Source organism: Mesoplodon mirus (assembly GCF_964341445.2).
Source record: "Mesoplodon mirus genome assembly, chromosome: 18".
NCBI lineage: Eukaryota > Metazoa > Chordata > Mammalia > Artiodactyla > Ziphiidae > Mesoplodon > Mesoplodon mirus.
The window spans coordinates 9,596,860-9,614,541 of record NC_138994.1 but is presented as its reverse complement, the minus strand read 5'-3'; the positions used below and the strand labels follow the sequence as shown (position 1 = coordinate 9,614,541).

Below are 17,682 nucleotides of genomic sequence, written 5' to 3'. Positions count from 1 at the left end.
TCTCGGTCGTGGCAGGGCTGGTCCACCGCAGCCTCCTGGCTTCACCAAGGAAAGTCCAAGAAGGGGGCTGAGCGGGCGCTGTGGAGGAGGGGCTCACCAGGCTGGTCCCGGTTCCAGTGGGTGTACATGACCTCATCCCCGCTGAGCCAGCGGAAGGAGCCAGTGAAGTTGAGGTCCTGCAGGGCCGTCCAGAAGTACTCGCCATCCCAGTTGTAGATGAGGCTGCTGACAAAGGCCTGCTCGAACCTGCAGGAGAGAGGCTGGTCGAGGCAGGGAGATCGGCCCCCACCACTCCCTGGGCTACAGGCCAAACGCCCTGCTCCAGGAGCCTGGGTGCTGCACCCAATCAGAAACTTGCTCAGGGGGCTCCCCGGGTGGCGCAATGGTTAATAATCTGCCTGCCAACGCAGGGGACAAGGGTTCGAGCCCTGGTCAGGGAAGATCCCACATGCCGCAGAGCAACTAAGCCTATGAGCCACAACTACTGAGCCTGCGCTCTACAGCCCGCGAGCCACAACTAGGGAAGCCCGCGTGCCACAACTACTGAAGCCCGCGCGCCTAGGGCCCGTGCTCCACAACAAGAGAAGCCACTGCAATGAGAAGCCCGCCCACCGCAACAAAGAGTAGCCCCTGCTCGCTGCAACTAGAGAAAACCCGTGCACAGCAATGAAGACCCAATGCAGCCAAAAATAAATAAAATAAATTAAATTAATTAAAAAAAATTAAGAAATGCTTTAAAAAAGAAACTTGCTCAGGGAAGTGGGGACCCCTGGGGACCCTGAAGCTGACACACAGCAACCCAGCTCCCCTGCTACTGTCTTCACCTCCATGCCTTGCTGAGGAGAAAGAAAATCAGACACGGCCAAGATCTCTTTGGGGGATCCAGCCCACACCTATGCCTGTTCCTGCCCCTGCCCAGGACCTGTCCCATGCTGGGGTCGCTTAATAAACAGGAGTCATTCTGGTGACAATATTAGAAAAAGGCCCTGGAGGCTGTTGAAGCTCAAAGGACTCGAGTCCCTCTGCACTTGATGGCAGGATGCTGCCCCGTTTGGAGGAGGGACCACATTAGGCCAGGACATAGGGGAGGGCTGGTCCCTCTCCTGTACCTGTTGGTGATGGTGACCAGCTGAGAGCCGTGGTCGGTGCACAGGCGCCGGGCCTCACTGTAGGTCACCTGGTCCTCTCCCAGCCAGTAGCAGGATGGGCTGTGCCACGTCCAACCCTGGCTCAAGAGAGTGGGCAGAAAAGGGGTGTCTGGGGGGAGGACTCTCCTCTCTCACCCATAAATCCTGGGGTGCAGGTGCCATCAGTGGCACCGCTGAATTTTCTGCAGGCTTGGGCACAGAACAGAGGGGACTGGTCTGACACCAGAGCCGGCTCTTCCTGTGCTGTGTTCTGCACCTTGTCACGCCACACTCCCCTCCCCTACTGTTACCCACAACTGCCAGGCCCAGGGTGTAAGCACGGCCCACGGGTGGCTGACTGGGAGACAGCCAGTCACCCGGCCTGTGGCCTGGCCAAGAAAGATGAGTGGCCCACCGGATTCCTCTCTTGGGTGTTTGAACCAAGAGACGCAGTGGGAAAACTGCCAGTTGGCTGGGAAACCAGAGCCAAAAAGCTGGGAGAGCTGCCAGGATGTGGAGGGGGCTGGGTAATCCTCAGGGGCCTGGAAAAGCTGGAGTACACAGAGGATGCGCCTGGCCCACGAGCAGCGGGGGACAGACCCTCGGCGAGGGGCAGCAAAGCTGCAGAAGAGAGACCACCCCTCCTACACGGCTGGCTCGCTACCCCCGCCCCCATGAGGCCGGGGAGGCTTCACCCCACCGACCCCTTGTCCCCTGGGCCACCCTGAGGGCCTCTCTGCTCTTGCCTTGCAGGTAAGGACCTGAGGCTCAGAATTACGTGGCTTGATTTTGTACAGACAGTGCAGGCGGAGCCCAGACCGGAACCCACACCACAGAGGTTGTGTCTGTCCCTGCCACAGCCCTGCTTCTCCTAAGATGACACCAGGTGCCTGCCAGGGCCTCTGCCTCCAGGAAGCCTTCAAGTGGGATCCCTGGGGGTGGGGGCTGGAGCTTGGGAGAGAGAGCAAGGCAGCCCCCAGGGCAGGAACCAGCGCAGAGGAGAAAGTGGCGTGTGTGTGTGTGTGTGTATGCATGTGCCTGTGTGTATGTGTACATGTGTATGTATACATGTGTACGTGTATTATGTGTGTTTATGTGTATGTGTACATGTGCATGTATTTGTGTGTATGTGTGTGTATTATGTGTTTATGTGTGTTTATGTGTATGTGTATATTGCGTGTGTCTATGTGCGTATGTGTGTATGTGAGTGTGGCCTCTGCAGATGGAGCCACCAGGGGCCAAAACACCAAGTGGCCTTGATGAGCAGCCTCCCCATGTGTGTCCACACTGCTCACACCCCTGCTCCTCTGGGGCGGCGAGGGGTGGGGCGGGCAGGCGGCTGGACGAGGGAAACAGATCCATCGCCCACCCTCACCCTCTTTCATACCTTCAACCTCCCCCCTGCCCCCGGCTGATTCATTCCCCCCATTCAGTCCTAATCCCTTCCCTCCCTGGGGCTAGAGCCCAGGGACGGAGACACAGGATGGCCCCATTCCTCCTGAGGAGACAGACAAGCACACGCTATGCCAGCAAGTGAGGTGGGAAAATGGGGCTGGGGTGCACAGAGGGCCAGGGTCTCCCCAGCAGCCTCCACTCAGGGGATGACTGAACCAGACTGGGGGGCCCGCCCACCGCCACCTCCGGATTCTCCGTGGCTTTCCATGGAGGGGGGCTCAGGGCTAGGGGTGGCGGGGGAGCTCTGCTTCTTCCCAACAGCTTCTCCCCCCCACCCCACCTCATCCAACATCACTTCTCCTGGGACGGAGAAGTTTGGAGAGCGGAGGAGGGGGCATGCCGAGGAAGGGACGATGCCATGGGAGGCTGCGGGCTTTCACCCGCCCTCCTGCCCCTGGGAGCCCCTCTGGTTGGCCTCACCCGGGGCAGCTCCAGAAGCACCCTCACCTTCCGGCAGCCATGGTCCTCCTCAGCGGCCCCCTGGCTCAGCTGGCCTGCTTTCTTGCAGATGGATGGCAGGGACTGGTTACAGGGACTGTCATTCCAGCGACCTTCCTAGGGACACAGGGTAAGGGGGAGTCTCAATCTATCTCCCCCAAATCTCCCAAACCCCTTCAGTGAACCCGGTTTCCAGACCTGGCCGTGCCTCTGACTTGCTGTGTGATTCTGAGCAAGAAGCTTGACCTCTCTGTGCTCTAGGCTGGAAAATGGGGGGGGAGCAGGATTAGTGCTACAAGCCTCACAGTGCTGATGAGAGCACACAGAGCTGATGTGCAACTGCCTCGAAACTTCGACAAGCACCGTCTAAATGGAAAAAGGTGCTCTTTTAAATTACTTACAGCTCATTTCATAAACATCAAGGACAAGCTGGCTAAGACTGTTAGCAGGACAAATGAGATTCCCAGTTCGGCAAGGCGTCCAGCCAGTACCTGCAGATCCAAGGTGAGCAGGGGCCGTGTGCCCAGACCCTCACCTCAGCTGATGCAGCTGAAGAGGAACTTAGTCCTCGGCCCCTCCTAACTGCCTTAGCCCTCCTGTGTCCAGGGCACCCAGCCAGCAGTTTTTGTCTGCCTTGAGCTGCATCTGGAGGGCAGAGGTGTTCATATGTCCCAGCCCCCAGGAGAATGCCTGGCACATAGCAGATGCTCAATAAATAATTGTTCATAAAGTTTTAAATAGCATCCTCTAAGCCAGATGTCTCCACAGTCGCTGGCACTGTTGGCTGTATCTCACGGCAGAATGCCCTGTCTCTGGAGTTAAGTAGTCTGTCCCTACAGCTTTGTCCATTCTTTAAGGGCCAGACTTATCTCTGCTTGAAGCCCTGGATCCATTCCTTCATCCACCCACACTGTCTGAGCCAAAGCCATGGCAAATAGTCACAGCTCCATCACTTCTTGAGGGGACAGGACCCTGGGCTGGGTAGGGCTGGCACCGAGCAGTCCTGCCTGCGGAGCATGTCCACATAATGTGAGTTCTGACGCCACCTGCAGGCGGGGAAGTGCAGCTGGCAAGAGACCAAGATCGCACCAGGCACCATCCTAAGGCTTCACAAGAATTAACTCCTTTAATCCTCCCAGTGGCCCTCTGAGGTTGGCGCCGTTAGAGTTCCACTGACAGATGAGGAAACTGAGGATAGGTTTGGGGGCCCCGTGATAGGGAGAGGGGGTTCTCACCGGCCCCCAGATGGTGACACAGTCCTCCAGGCTGTCCCGGAAGTTGTTGGGCTCAAAAGGGTGCCAGTGGGTGAAGCTCACGAGGCTCCCGTCGGACCACTCAAAATTCATCTGCAGTTTCATATCGTTAAGACCGATCCACAGCTCCTCCACCTCTGGGGTGCGGCCGAGGAGAGGGGAGAGGGGACATCAGGAGGTCAGCCTCAGTCACTGGCAGGGGAGGGAGGGACAGTCCCTGAGCCTCCGGGCGGATGGGATGGGGGTGGGGGAAGCAGCCGCTCACCCTGCTTGATCTGCTTGGTGATGAACTCCAGCTCAGCCATGCTGTGGATGCTGAGCAGGTCACCCCCGCCCCGCAGACACATCTTCTTGGACTCCTGCCAGCTGCGTTTCTCAGCCTGCAGGCGGTAGCAGTGGCCCTGGAAGGGCTGCCAGCTGGGCTCGCACTCCACCTTCACATTGGCCCACACGTCTGCGGACACCAGAGAGGCCGCTGCTCAGGGACCGAGCTGCCCAGCCCGGGAACCGACCCACTGGGTGTCAACACAGGCAGGGGCCTGGAAGTCACCTCCTCCCCAAACCTGTCACAGATCCGCTCTTCCCACGAGGACAGGTCTGAATACTGAATGATGCTGAAAAGACAAAACCCTCAGGGTGGCTGGAGCCCCAGGAGGTGATGGCAGATTCCACCCAAGACAGGACGGCCCCCACAAGCTGGGGCTCTCACAGAGAGATGGACGGGGATTCAGGACAGACCAGCTCCAGGAGCCTCAGTTTCCTCCTCTGTAAATGGGGCTTCCTGCTGTAAGATTACAACTTAGCTCATGTCCACCTCACTTAATAAATGACACAGCCGTGGGCTTCCCTGGTGGCGCAGTGGTTGAGAGTCCGTCTGCCGATGCAGGGGTCACGGGTTCGTGCCCCGGTCCGGGAAGATCCCACATGCCGCAGAGCGTCTAGGCCCGTGAGCCATGGCCACTGAGCCTGCGCGTCTGGAGCCTGTGCTCCGCAACGGGAGAGGCCACAACAGTGAGAGGCCCACGTACCGCAAAAAAAAAAAAAAGAAAAAAATGACACAGCCGTCATTGTCTCAAAGAATGTCTATGGAGTGTGGCTCCATCAGTCCGGGATGAAGGCGGTGGGGAAATGGGGCCTCCGAGATCAGCAGCTTGTGAAGTCACCGCTGCCTGGCAGGCATCCCCTGGCTGGGATTTTTACTCTTGCTCCTTCCCCCCCGCCACCCCACCCCCCCAGGCTCCTCTCCCTGAATCCTAGGGCTGAGAAACCAACCGGTCTTAGGCCCTTCCTCACTCCCATTTCCATGCATTTCAAGATCACCCTCTAGGGATCAGGGTCCGCAGGCACCTGATGCAAACAAGCTCTCACTTGGGTCTTGGCAAGAGAAAACAAGACTTTACCAAACCACCCACAACATCAGGCTTGGACAGGATTCTGCTGGCTGGGCAAGAAAGCATGTACCCACTTGAAGCATCGCCCCACTGGGATCCACTCCATCCTGGGAGATGCTCCAGGGTCCAACCATACTGTCTCTTGGAGACCTGGCAGAGTGGGGAAGGGCTGAGAGTCTGAGCAGGCTCCCTCCTTGGCTCAAGACCTATCGATCATCTCTTGTCAGCCGCTGAGCTAAGACCCAAGGCTGCCTACTTGGACAGAAGAGTTCAGTGGGTGTGCAGACCCAAGGGCTGTAGGAAGGAGGGAGCTTAGGAAATGAGGGCGCTTTGGGGGCGTGATGGCACCTGCCTCTAAAATGACATGCTTTGAGGGATGAGTCCCGGAAGGCAGAACCACCCGAGAAACTGCTTAGTACATATACCTCGTGCAGAGAGATGTGGGCCAGGATGAAAGAGGAAATCCACGGCTAGACACATACCTGCAGGTCCGTGAGGCCCCAGAGGAGAACTCCCCACAGCAGCCACACTGGGCAGAGGACTCGGTGAGGGGCCCGTCCCGATGGGGGCCACAGAGAGGCCTGCCCACACTGGCCCTGTGGCCCTCCTTTCAGAAAGGGAAGCCCTGGAACTGGTGCCTGCCCCAGGCTCCCCCTGAGCTGGAGGTGAGGTGCCCTAGATGTGGGTGCCAATGTTTTAAACCTTTGCTCCTGACCCCCAAGGGGGTGAGGAGACACGGTGGTGGCCAGTGGCCCTGAATCAACCTTTGGCAACACTTCAATGGTCAGAAGCAAAAGTTTTGCTCTGTAAGCTCTCACTTTCTGTTCTGTGGATTTTTTTCTGGTTTTGCTGTATTTTCCTTGTGCAAATCCCGTCTTCACCCCATGGCTACTGGACTCCTGCAGTAGCCCCTCCAACCTAAGGAGATGCTCCTTTAAGCCAGGCCAGGTCTCCGGCCTTAGGGCAACCCTGCAATGGGTTTGAGTTTATCCTCAATTTGCACCTCTGAGACTAAGCTGCCGACCCAAGGCCACACACCAAAGCGGTGCCGGCCTCTAGAGCTGTCTCGGTGAATCACAAATGTGAGCAAGACACTCCCTGCCTTAAAAGTCTGCAAAGGCTCCCACAGCCTACCCGGCCCCACCCAAATTTCACCCAGAAGCCAAGATCCTTCAGCAACTGGCTGCAACCTGCCTTTCTGAACTGTTCTTGTTCCCATGCCCTGTAATCCAGTACTTTTCAAACTGTACCTGCACATGAATCGCCTAAGGATCTTGGGAAATGCAGGTTCTAATTCAATTAATTGGGGGGGGGGGCACCTGAGATTCTACATTTATAACAAGCATTTATAACATCACCTGGGAAGGTGACGCTGTGCTGCTGGAGGGCGGCCCATACTTTAAGTAGTTAGCGCCTATACTCTAACCCTTAGTTAGGGAGCAATACTCCCCGTCCTTAAAGCTGCTGTGAACTTCCGGGCCTCCGGGCCTCCGTGCCTTTGCACCTGCAGTCCCCTCTGCCAGGAATGCCCTTCCCTCACACGTCTTTATGCCTTTTTAAACTTACACTCAACCTGAAGGGCCCAAATCCAATGTCACTTCCAGGAAACCCTCCTTAAGTCTCTGGAGCTTAATCAATTTCTTCTCTAGGCCCCTCTGATATTTATTATACATGTGTTTTATAATAGCACATAACTCAGGGTATTCCAATTGAATGTTGAGATGTCTGGCACCTCCGGCAGACCGTGACCCCCGCGAGGACACGGTGAGTCAGGAGGCATTGAACACTGTGCTCAACGAACGTTCCCGGAACGAATTAATGGCACCTTTCAGTTTGTTCAGACTTCAGCTGAACCATTAAAGAATAGAGGGGATCAGAGCCCCCTGTGCTGGGAGGCTGGGCCGCCGGCGGCGGCGGCCCTGAGAGCCCCACCCACGCCCCGCGGCTGCCCGGCTCACCGGGAGGCGGGGGCTCGGCGGCCGTGGCATTGGGCTTCTTCTTGCAGACGTAGGGCAGCGCGATGCTGCAGTCCCGGTTCTGCCAGCCGCCCGACGACTCCGTGCGGATCACTCCGCAGTTCTCCTCGCTCGGGTTGTCCGGCTGATCTGTGGGGAGGGCAGGGCGCCAGCGCCCCAGGCGAGACAAACTCACCCCCTGGCCGGGGAGCCCCACCCCGAACCTCGTGCTCCCTCGGGAGACCTAAGCCCGCTCGGATGCCCAGCGCCCCGCCCTCCTGCTGCCTCCCCTGGGCCCACGTGGTCCTGGAGCCTCTGCGCAGCAACCCGTTCCAGCCCCGCCCGCCCGGCCGCCCGCCCCGCCCTGGCCAGGCTGCTGGTGCGCTCAGTGCCCCGGTGCCCGCGGCTGAAGGGGTGCGTGGAGAATAAGATCGAGTCCCCCTCCCAGGCCCTGTGCCCCGAGGAAAGGGCATCGGTTCCTAATTCAGACAACACACGCCATGGACCAGTGGCGCCCAGTCCACAAGGGAGTGGAAATCTGCCCCCACCCTCACTGCTCTCCTGGAGTAGGGTACCAGCGAAGGAGTAAACAGGAGACCAAGCGCCTGTGCGGTGGTCCCCTGGCCGCCCTGCGCCCCGAACCCCGCGCCTCACCACTCTCCCAGTTGAGGTACTTGAGAGGCGAGTTGTCCGACCACTGCCAGCCTCCGCTGGTGTCCAGGTCGTTAAGGCCAATCCACAGTGTGGAGCTATAGCCAGTGAGCAGCCCTGACAGCAAGATGGCGACAGTGAGGAGGAGGCCGCCCCATCCCTGGCCCTCCACCCCCTGCCCCACCACCAGCATCCTCACCCCCACCAGCAGAAAGGGCTCAGGTTCCTCCAAAGGTGGGGCAGGTCTCAGGCGCCTGCCCCCCGCCCGCCCCAGCCTCACCGTTGATGTAGGTCTGCTCATGGATCTCCGTGATGCTCAGCAGATCCGCCCCCTGTTGCTCACAGCTGGCCCAGGCCTCCCTCCAGGACAGCGTGGACTGGAAGTTAAACTGATAGCAGCTGTCCGTCAGCTGGTCCTTGTCCCAGAAGGTCTCACAGTCGTTACCTGCCACCACGACAGCGGAATGTGGGTCCCTCCCCAGCCCTCTCCTGCAGGGCCCACGGGGGTCCCTCCAGGAGTGCAGAGACCCCACGCAGGCTGCCCCGTGCTCCGAGGAGAGGCCACTTCCCACTCTACCCCGCAAGTTCCGCCACCCGCACGCGCCCCCCAGGGCCCGCCTCCCGCCAGCCCCGCCCGCTCCGCTCTCACTCTTGATAGGGCAGAAGCCCCAGCGCTCGTCCTTGCCGTAGTCCTGGGTGGTGGCGCACCACAGGTGCCCGTCCTCGCGGCCTGTGCTGGTGCAGCCGTGGAACCACTGGTTGTCATACTTGAAGGGGATGGTGCACGGCTTCCCGTGGGAGTTGCCCTGGATGGTGTAGACCTCTGCAGGAGAGGGGAGCCAAGACCTTGGCATCTGGACCTCAGAGGCTGCCTATCCCTCAGACAAAACCCGCTATAACCCTGGGAGCCGGGGTGGGCAGGGGTCAGCAGAGAGGCGGAGAGGCAGTGGCACCAGACTGTGGCTTTAACGCTCCCTCTGCCGTCAGGTCAGCCCAGGAGCCTGGGAGAGGTCCTACCGCTCATCCCATAGGGCTGGGAAGGGGGCTCCGCAGTGCCCCTCACGCCAAATTCTATCTTGGAACTCCCAGAAAAGGACCCTTAGGATGAAACTGCCCACCAGGAAAGGCCCCCCTCACTGGGTGACTCTGGTTCCTGTTCACCCTTGCAAAATGGGGATCAAGACACCTGCGGAGGATTACCCTGGGGTCTCCCCTGAAGAGTGGGCCTGGGGGAAGGGATTTCTCATTTGATTTTACGTTATACCCTGTTGTACTGTCTGAGGTCTTTACAAGAGTGTATTAACTTTGTAATTTTTTAAAAAGCAAATTATATGCTTTGAAGTTCATTTTCTCAATTATTCCAAAATGCTTCCCATTGCAATGAAAGAGGTGACTGCCAGAGGTCTGCGGAGGCCAAGGTTTTGTCACCCCAGCCTCTGCCCTTGTGGCTCTAGGCCCCGGGCATGAGGAGCCCCAGCCCTGCCCTGCCAGCAGCCTCTCACCATAGTAGGGCCGAGCACACAGATCCTCATCGCTGCCGTAGATGCGCCACTGGCCACTGCGGGTCTGGTCGCCGCGCTCAGGGGTGCCAGCCTTGGATGTGTTGCTGGAACGGCCCCCCAGGAGCAGGGACAGCTGGTCACCCAGTGTGCGACAGTGCCAGCGAAGATTCAGTGCCTCCCGGTCACACTCGTACATGCCCAGGGAGGCAGTGGTGTTGGTGCCCGGCCAGCCTGTGCCCAGGCACTGCATGGTGCCCAGGTTGAAGAGCCGGTTTCGGGAGACCCACTTCCAGCGCTGGGCAGGAAGGCTGGCATTGCAGGCTGGGGAGACTCGGACTTGCCCACCTTGGGTCTCCAGGCAGCCCTGCAGTCCATGGCTGAAGATGAGGAAGACGTTGGGTTCTGGAAGGGAAGGCAGGACACGAGGCCATCACAGGGGTCTCCTGGCCGCCCTTGACGGCCAGGCCGCCGGCAGACACTGACCATGATCCTGGTGCTGGGTTGTGAGCCTTCTCTCATATGATAAATCACTCAGTCTTCACTACTGGCCCCTTGGGTGTTGGCAAGAGGCACCGCTGTCCCCGTGCCCAGTCAAGGCAGAGCCTGCGCGACCAGCCTCTGTTCTAGCCTCATGCCACCTGAAGGCAGGACTCAGCCTTCCGTCCCACCCCGCTAAAGCAAACCCAACTCTATATGGCAAGTTGGGAACTGTTGACTTTTCTGAAGATCTTATGAGGACGGTGAAAGTGTTCACATTACACACCACGCTGCAACCTTTATCCCAACCTCCGTTACACAGCGTTGTTTTCCCGCCAGAGTTCTCCAGCCTGGAATCGTTTTGTCTCACTCTTTCCTCCTGCTCCTCAGATGCCGTGGCTCCATCTTTTCCTCTCAATTAGAATCTTCCCAAACCACTCGCCACACCCACCCCCAGCAAAACCCAACCATTCACGTCCCATAACCATCTCACTCCTTAGATTTTAGACAGAGCTTAGCTCTCTGGCTTCCCCAATCCTGCATCTTCTCACCCATCACCTCACTGAGCAGACACTCTATGAAAGACATTGAAATCCAACCTGCCCCCTGCACACCTACTTTACAGATGAAGAAATCTAGATTTAAATGTATAGGAGGTAGATCAATGGTTGCCTGGGGCTGGGTTGGGGTGATGGGAATGAGGAGTAACTGGGGAAAGGTACAGCGTTTCTTTGGGGGGGTGATGAAAATGTGCTAAAATTAGATTGTCATGACAGTTGCACAATTCTGTGAACATACTAAAACCCATTTAAAGGCACATTTTAAATGGGTGAGTTTTACAATATGTGAATTGTATCTCAAAGCTGTTGTTATATCTTAAAGTGTTGAGAGAAAGGGAGAGAGAAAGGATGAAATTGACATGAGTTTGAGCTGTGAAGTGACCCACTCAGGGTACCAAACAGCCAGTAAACAAACCCAGGTCTCTGTGACACCCGCGTTTCACCACCTCCTTCTTGTTCCTTAGCTGCCACTTAGTACACGACACACACATGCAGCACATCTCAATCTCCAAAGCACGTCTGCATCCACTGGCCCTTCAGGATTATTTTCATGCCTTGAGAGCATGAGTCTGGCCGCTAGGGTTCAAATCCCTGCGCTGCCACTTAATGTGCGAGTTGGGCATGCGGCTTGGTTTCCTCATCATGAGACTACTGTAAAGGTCAAATGAGACAAGTCATGTAAAGTGTTTGGAACAGGGTCTAGCACACAGTAAGAGCACCACATCACCACAGTTGATGATGATGATGATTCCATATTATAGGCAAAGTCTTTGACTAGGGGTAGTAGAACAATTTGACCAGAGTCACAAGGCTGAAATTTGGCCCCAGTCTTCTGAGTCCAAACCCCAGACCTTTCTGTTCCACCATGCTGGCCTTCGCATTCCTCTATAAGTCATTCTTCATGGCCAGGCAGCATGATCTTTTAAAGATGTAAATTAGTTGTAAAAAAAAATTTTTTTAATAATATTGGCGTGTTGAAGGTCATCAAGAAAACAGTGATAACTTCAATAACATAATAATTTCTTCATGGCATGAAAAATGCCATAAAAAATCAAAATTCAAGTGACAAAAATATGTGTAACTTACTAGAGGCAAATAGTTTATTGCCTAAAATGAAAAGAGCTTTATAAAAAATACAATAAATTATGAGTAAAATGGCACCCAGATAGTAGAAAATAAAAGATATGTATACACAACTAAAAAAAATGAAATGCAATTGGTTCTTAAATATTTGAAATGACAGCCTCTCTCATAGCAAAAGAAAAGCAATATAAGTCAGATTAGTCTCTCTCCTGCCTTCAAAGGTAATTCATCATTCTGCAAATAAAATTCAAACTACTTACTATGAGCCACAAGACCCTACATGTTCTGGTCCTGCCTATCAGTCTGATCTCAGATCATACTACTCTCCCTTGCTCAAGTCAAGGACTTCCTTGTCCCTTCTTGAACAGGCCTCTTACCTGCCTCAGGGCCTTTGCACTGCTCCCTCTGCCTGACATTTCACATTTCAAAAAAAGTCCCGTCTTTAGAGAGGCCCTCCCTGATCTCCCAATCTAAAGTGGTAACCACAGTTATTCTCTAGCATAATTCTCTTCACAGCATTTATTGTTATCTGGTATTTTTTCCAACATCTGGGTTATCTGTGAGTCTGGGCCTACTGACTATTTTTTCTGTTGATTATGCGTCACTTTTTCCTGCTGCCTGCATGTCTAGTAATTTTTCTTACATACTGGACATAGTGGATAATGTTACAAGGAGTCTGGATTTTTTTTTTTTTTTTTTTTTTTTTTGCATATTGGACTTGTAGATGACATGTTACGGGGAGTCTGGATTTTTTATCTTCCTAAAAAGAATGTTGAGTTTCCTTGTGGCAGGCAGTTAAATTAGTGGTGGATCGTCTTGATCCCAGAGAGGCTTGGTTTTATGTTTTGCTAGGGTGGGGTTGTTTTGGGTTTTTCTGTTTAGTCTTAAGGTGTGGCCCTTAGCCTTGGGTTTAATCATAGATGAGGCCTTCTAGAGTTTTAAAAGAAAACCTTAGGCAATTACTAAGCTCCTCTAACTTGGTGGAACTTGAATTCCAAACTCTTGTATCCTCAGCACCAGGCAGCAACTGCACTCTCTTCCTCCCAGCTGCTGCTTCTTGCTGGGTTCCTTAAAGCCTCACTCCGCCCACGCACAGTTTACAAGCTGCCAAGGATTTGAGGAGAATTTGTAGGAGGACATCTCCTGCCTTTCCAGGATTTTCCCTCTTGATTTTTAGCTTTTCTGGTGGCCCCCCACTCTGACCAGTAAAGATGTTTGAGCTCCTCAGACTGGGCAGTGCTCTCAGGAGGAAGAGCTGCTGAAGTGAACCACTCACTCACCTGCCTCTTCTCTTTCAAGGACTGTTTCCTCCCCAGCATCTGTCTGGTTTTGACTGCTCTCAAACCACTGTATTTTATATTTTGTCTTTAGTCGATAAGGACTCTTGGCCAGAGAATTAGACTAATACAAGCTAACCTGCCATTTCCAGAACCAGAGCTCATGATCTGACATGGTTTTGTTTATTTTCTGTCTCCCCTCTTGCTCAGAAGCTTCCAAGGACTTTATCTTCACGCTCTACTCCCTGGTACCTATAACTCTGCCCGACACACGGTAATACTTAATAAAATAACGAACGAATGAATGAATTTCATGCCTAAATAACAATCACAACCAACCGGTCTAACTTTCTGCTCCTTGTCCCGGCTGCCAAATTCATTTTCCTAAAACAGAGCGCCCACATCTCCTGTCGCTGCGTGTTTGAAACTCCACAGTGGGAAGGCCAGTGGGGAGGGACACTGGTCACTCTATTCTTTGACAACACCAGGATGGGGGTCCTCTCTGGGCAAGACACGGGTGACTTCCTAAAGGACCAACGAGGGCTACTGCCACAGCTAATCCTCCCCCGCTGCCCTCACCCCAACCTTCCCTTCCGGCCCCCCTCCAGGAACCATAAACTGGCCCAGGACTTGATCCAGGCCTGTCTGAGCATTTGATTGGATTGGGCATTTGATTCTCAGAAACTCCACTCCAGCGAGGACAGTCAGTAATAACAGAAAGTGGCCCTTGGCAGGGGGTAGGGAAAGGGCGTGGGACCGGAAACAGGAGAAAGTAGTGCTTGCTTTTATAGGTGCTCTTGGAGATGGGGCTGGACATGCAGCTCAAAACGTCACAGGAGGCCACAGCAGCCCAGGGGAACAGTATCTCCCTTTCCTCCCTGACCAGAAAACCCACGCATGGTCTCCATCAATTCTAGCCAAGCTGTGCGGTCGTAACAACTGGCAAATGAAGGGTCTGAAAGAGGTCCATGTGGTCGGGAGACGCCACCTTCTCACCACTCAGCAGATGAGGAAACTGAGGCCCAGAGGGGAAGAGAGCAGGATGCCCAATCGCAGTACCTTTCAAGGCCTCTGTTTCCTCCTCCGTCACATGGATCACTGCTGCAAGTCCCCCCTCACTCTGCTGTCCTAGGTTCTGGGTTCAAATCCACATATCTACCTGGAGCGCCTGCTATGTGCACGGTATGTCCCAGGCAACACAGGGAACGCGAGGAAACACACAGCACCATCCTAGTTAGAGAACAGTGGGTTTGGACACAGCAGGACATGAGGGCAAACGAGCCCTTCAAGTCCAGGTGTCTGGGGGTGGCGGAGAGAGCTGAGTCTTCAGAGTCTGAAGTCACTGAGGATCCGCAGGAGGCAGAAGGTGAGGAATGCAGGTCACAGAAGTGCCTCGGCGGCGGCGGCGGCAGCAAATGAGAAAAGGATAAGGAATCTGGGAGCGGCGGGGAGGCTGAGGGCAGTTCTCAGTGGTGGAACCCAGGGTAAGCAGGGGGCTGGGGGGCTCTAGGGAGAGCATTTTCCACTCAGAGTCGAGGGGCGGGAGGAAGGAAGCTGATTCTCCAGGGGCCAATGGAAGCAGAGATGCAGCCCAGCCTTGGCCGAGCTGGAAACGCTCAGGCGAGAGGGAAGGGAACCAGGCATTTTGAGAACTGCCTCTGTGTTCTTTGCATCCGCGGTCTCCGCGGGCACACAGGAAGCGGCGAGGGAGCTCAAAGCGCGGAGGCCTGATGCCCCCCACCTCCCAAGAAGGTCCCCTCCAGCCTCCCCCAGGCCCCTAGCCCCGCTCCACTCACTTGGGGAGCCTCAGGTGGCAGTGCAGGGAGTGGGAGTGGCCCTCACTAGGACCTTGGTAGGGTCCTCAGCAAGGACAAAGATGACCCCTTGTATCTGGATGGCAACCACACCAACATCACAACACCAGGGGCCCAGCTGTGGGCCACAATGCACTTGTTCAGGGAGTGAATGAATGAATGAGGCCAGGCAGGGAACTGTGCATCGAACACCAACTGCACGTCATTCATTCATTTGTTCAACAAATATTCCCTGAGATTCTCACAGGTGCCAGGCGGGGTGCCAGGCACAGAGGGTGTAAGGATGAGCCACCCGGATACAACCTAGCCCCTGTCACCATACGGGCTGGCGGGAGCCGGGCTCTGCGTGGAACACACGGAGACGATAACGGAATCCCTGACCTCGTGGAGCTGCCCATAGTCTCTGGTCTTTGTTTTTGTCTACCTAGCAAACTTCCCACCCTCTTCCCCTTATTATTTATAAAGTATTTTCCCGCATCTCTAGCTATGTGAGTGGGCACGAGGCTCACTACTGGCCAATAATCGTGTCCACCCCCCGGCTACAGCGACTGGCGCTTAAACAGGGCTGATCAGAGTCCTCTCCTGGATCCCCGACGTCTCCTCTCTCTGTTCACGTGGCTAAACTGGGGCTGCCAACGGCCACGTTTCCTACCACGAGGAAAATATCTTTCTGCTGTAATCAAGGAAGCAGATAATATGGAAAGAGACGCAGAGCTGAGAGATGGAAGGAGAGGAAGTGAGTCCTTGTGGTGCAGAATGTCCAGCCCCAGCCCCTGGGTTCCTGCAGCTCTTCCTCCGCACTATGCATCACTCAGGATCATTTGCAGCCACATCCCTTTTTTTTTTTTTTTTTTTGCTGAGCTGGTTTGCGTCGCGCTTTTGTCCTTGTAACCAAAGAATCCTGATAAACACATAACCCTAGGTCCATGGACCAGTCTGGAACACTGGTCCATGCTCCTTACTCCCCTGGAGGCATCGTTCCAGAGTCCCCTCTGAGCGTCAGACCAATGATGAGCTTCTTGGGCCGGTGGCTGCATCTGGGCCACATCAGAGGAGGTGCTTGGAGGCTGGACCCACCGCATCCTCTTGATCACATCTCCGGCTGCTCCCCCAGAGACTTTCTCATTCATGACAATGACAAGCATTTATGAAACACCGGACTAGATACTATAGGGAAATTAAGGATATGGCTTCTGCCCTCAGATGTTTACAGTGAAGCTGGAGATGCAGAACTCACAAAGCAATCCATGAAAAAGTTACAAGCAACACGTCAACAAGTGTGCAAAACAGATCTAATTTATACCACATGGTTGGGGGTAAATGGATAGAAATGGGTTTCCCAGGTAACTGAAGGAAACTTTCTGGTGTGGAATCCATACTTCCTTGCTTCTCAGACATCCAGGGCATCACCCTGGAAATTTTTTCCTGTGCTCAGAGGTAACTGGGTTTTAAAGCTCTCTGCCGTACACTGAGTAATCCCACCTCCTCCCTCCGGGTTGAGGGTCACTGTGGCCTCATTTCCTTTCCCGTCTGCTGTAAGGTACCCACAATGTGCTGGTCCTGAGGCTGAGTGCAGAGGCTCACAACTGTCTGCTTCTCAGCAGCAAACCTCAGCTGTCCCTGCAGCTTCCCGGACTCAGCCCAGCAGCAGAGGCAGCCAGAGATCTGACCTCCAATGAGACGGCTGTTCCCCATCACAAGCTGAAGACATCACACTGAAGGAAGCGGAGGGGAAGTTCACTCTAGCACAGTGCCTGGCACACAGCAGACTCTCCACAAATATCTACTGAACGAGGAACATGTCAAACAAAACCCTGGAAGGCGCAAGCAGAGACAAGGACATGGAGGGTGTTCCAAGTTCGGGGAATGGCAGAATCAAAGACTGGGGACCCAGCGAACAGCCTGGCTCAGCTCCTAGAGAGCTGGGGACCAGGGACCAGCTGGCGAGCCCAGGGGAGCTGACCATATTTGGTCCCAGAGGGCGGGGCAGGGTGGCCTCCAGCCGCTGAGCCTCTCCCTCCACCACCCGCCCCCCCGGCCGTCTCCCCCTTCAGCACCCCTCCCCAGGCCACGCAGAGGCCAGGGGTCATCCCAGGGAGAGACACGGCCGCCCGCAGGGCTGCCAGCCAAAAGGAGCAGCTGTTTTCAATGAGCCACTTGGCCCTGAGGCCAGGCCTGGAAATGTCCGAGTCAGCAGAAGCTGCCAGCTCCGCCCTGCGGAGGGGCCAACCCTGGGGACCGGGCATCCCACCCTGCGCCACCCTCTACTAGAGGCTGTGTCCATGTCCCTGCACGCACACTGGACCTGGGGGGGGGGCGGCAGGGCATTCCTTCCATGGAGGGCAGGGGAGTCACATGCCTTCGAGGCCCAATACTCTGCCTAGCTGTGCAGCATCCCCACCAAAATCCTGAGCTAGTGTGGGCTTCCCCCTCTACCGTCCACCCTCCAGGCTTTTCCCACTCTCCGGCCTCCTCCCCAGCAGCCCTTCCACTCCAGCCAGGCCAAACTGCTGGCCCCCCATCGCTTACAGAGCATGTGACAAAACCGAACACACACAGCCCCACGGAGGCTCCGCGTCTGTCACACGCACGCTTGTGTGCAGTGTCTCTCTCAATCTCTCCAGCAGCGGTGAACCTCCTCTATGTTTCTAGAGTCGCTCTTCTCCCCCCTTAAAATGTCTGTGTTGCACGATGTGATA

At 55.4% G+C, this 17,682-nt stretch overlaps 1 protein-coding gene across 2 annotated transcripts in view; it reads right to left on the bottom strand.

The window, feature by feature from the left end:
* The window catches only part of MRC2 (mannose receptor C-type 2), a 53,142-nt gene that overhangs the window by 12,428 nt on the left and 23,032 nt on the right, over window positions 1-17,682 (bottom strand). For both annotated transcript variants that reach the window (XM_082602914.1, XM_082602915.1), the window contains exons 2-11: window positions 9,773-10,174; window positions 8,920-9,093; window positions 8,551-8,715; window positions 8,274-8,387; window positions 7,623-7,769; window positions 4,539-4,727; window positions 4,256-4,410; window positions 3,030-3,137; window positions 1,110-1,225; window positions 98-246 (exon numbers count right to left, since the gene is read on the bottom strand). In XM_082602914.1, coding sequence (XP_082459040.1) covers window positions 98-246; window positions 1,110-1,225; window positions 3,030-3,137; window positions 4,256-4,410; window positions 4,539-4,727; window positions 7,623-7,769; window positions 8,274-8,387; window positions 8,551-8,715; window positions 8,920-9,093; window positions 9,773-10,174 — 1,719 coding nt within the window. The remainder of the gene's footprint in view (window positions 1-97; window positions 247-1,109; window positions 1,226-3,029; window positions 3,138-4,255; window positions 4,411-4,538; window positions 4,728-7,622; window positions 7,770-8,273; window positions 8,388-8,550; window positions 8,716-8,919; window positions 9,094-9,772; window positions 10,175-17,682) is intronic.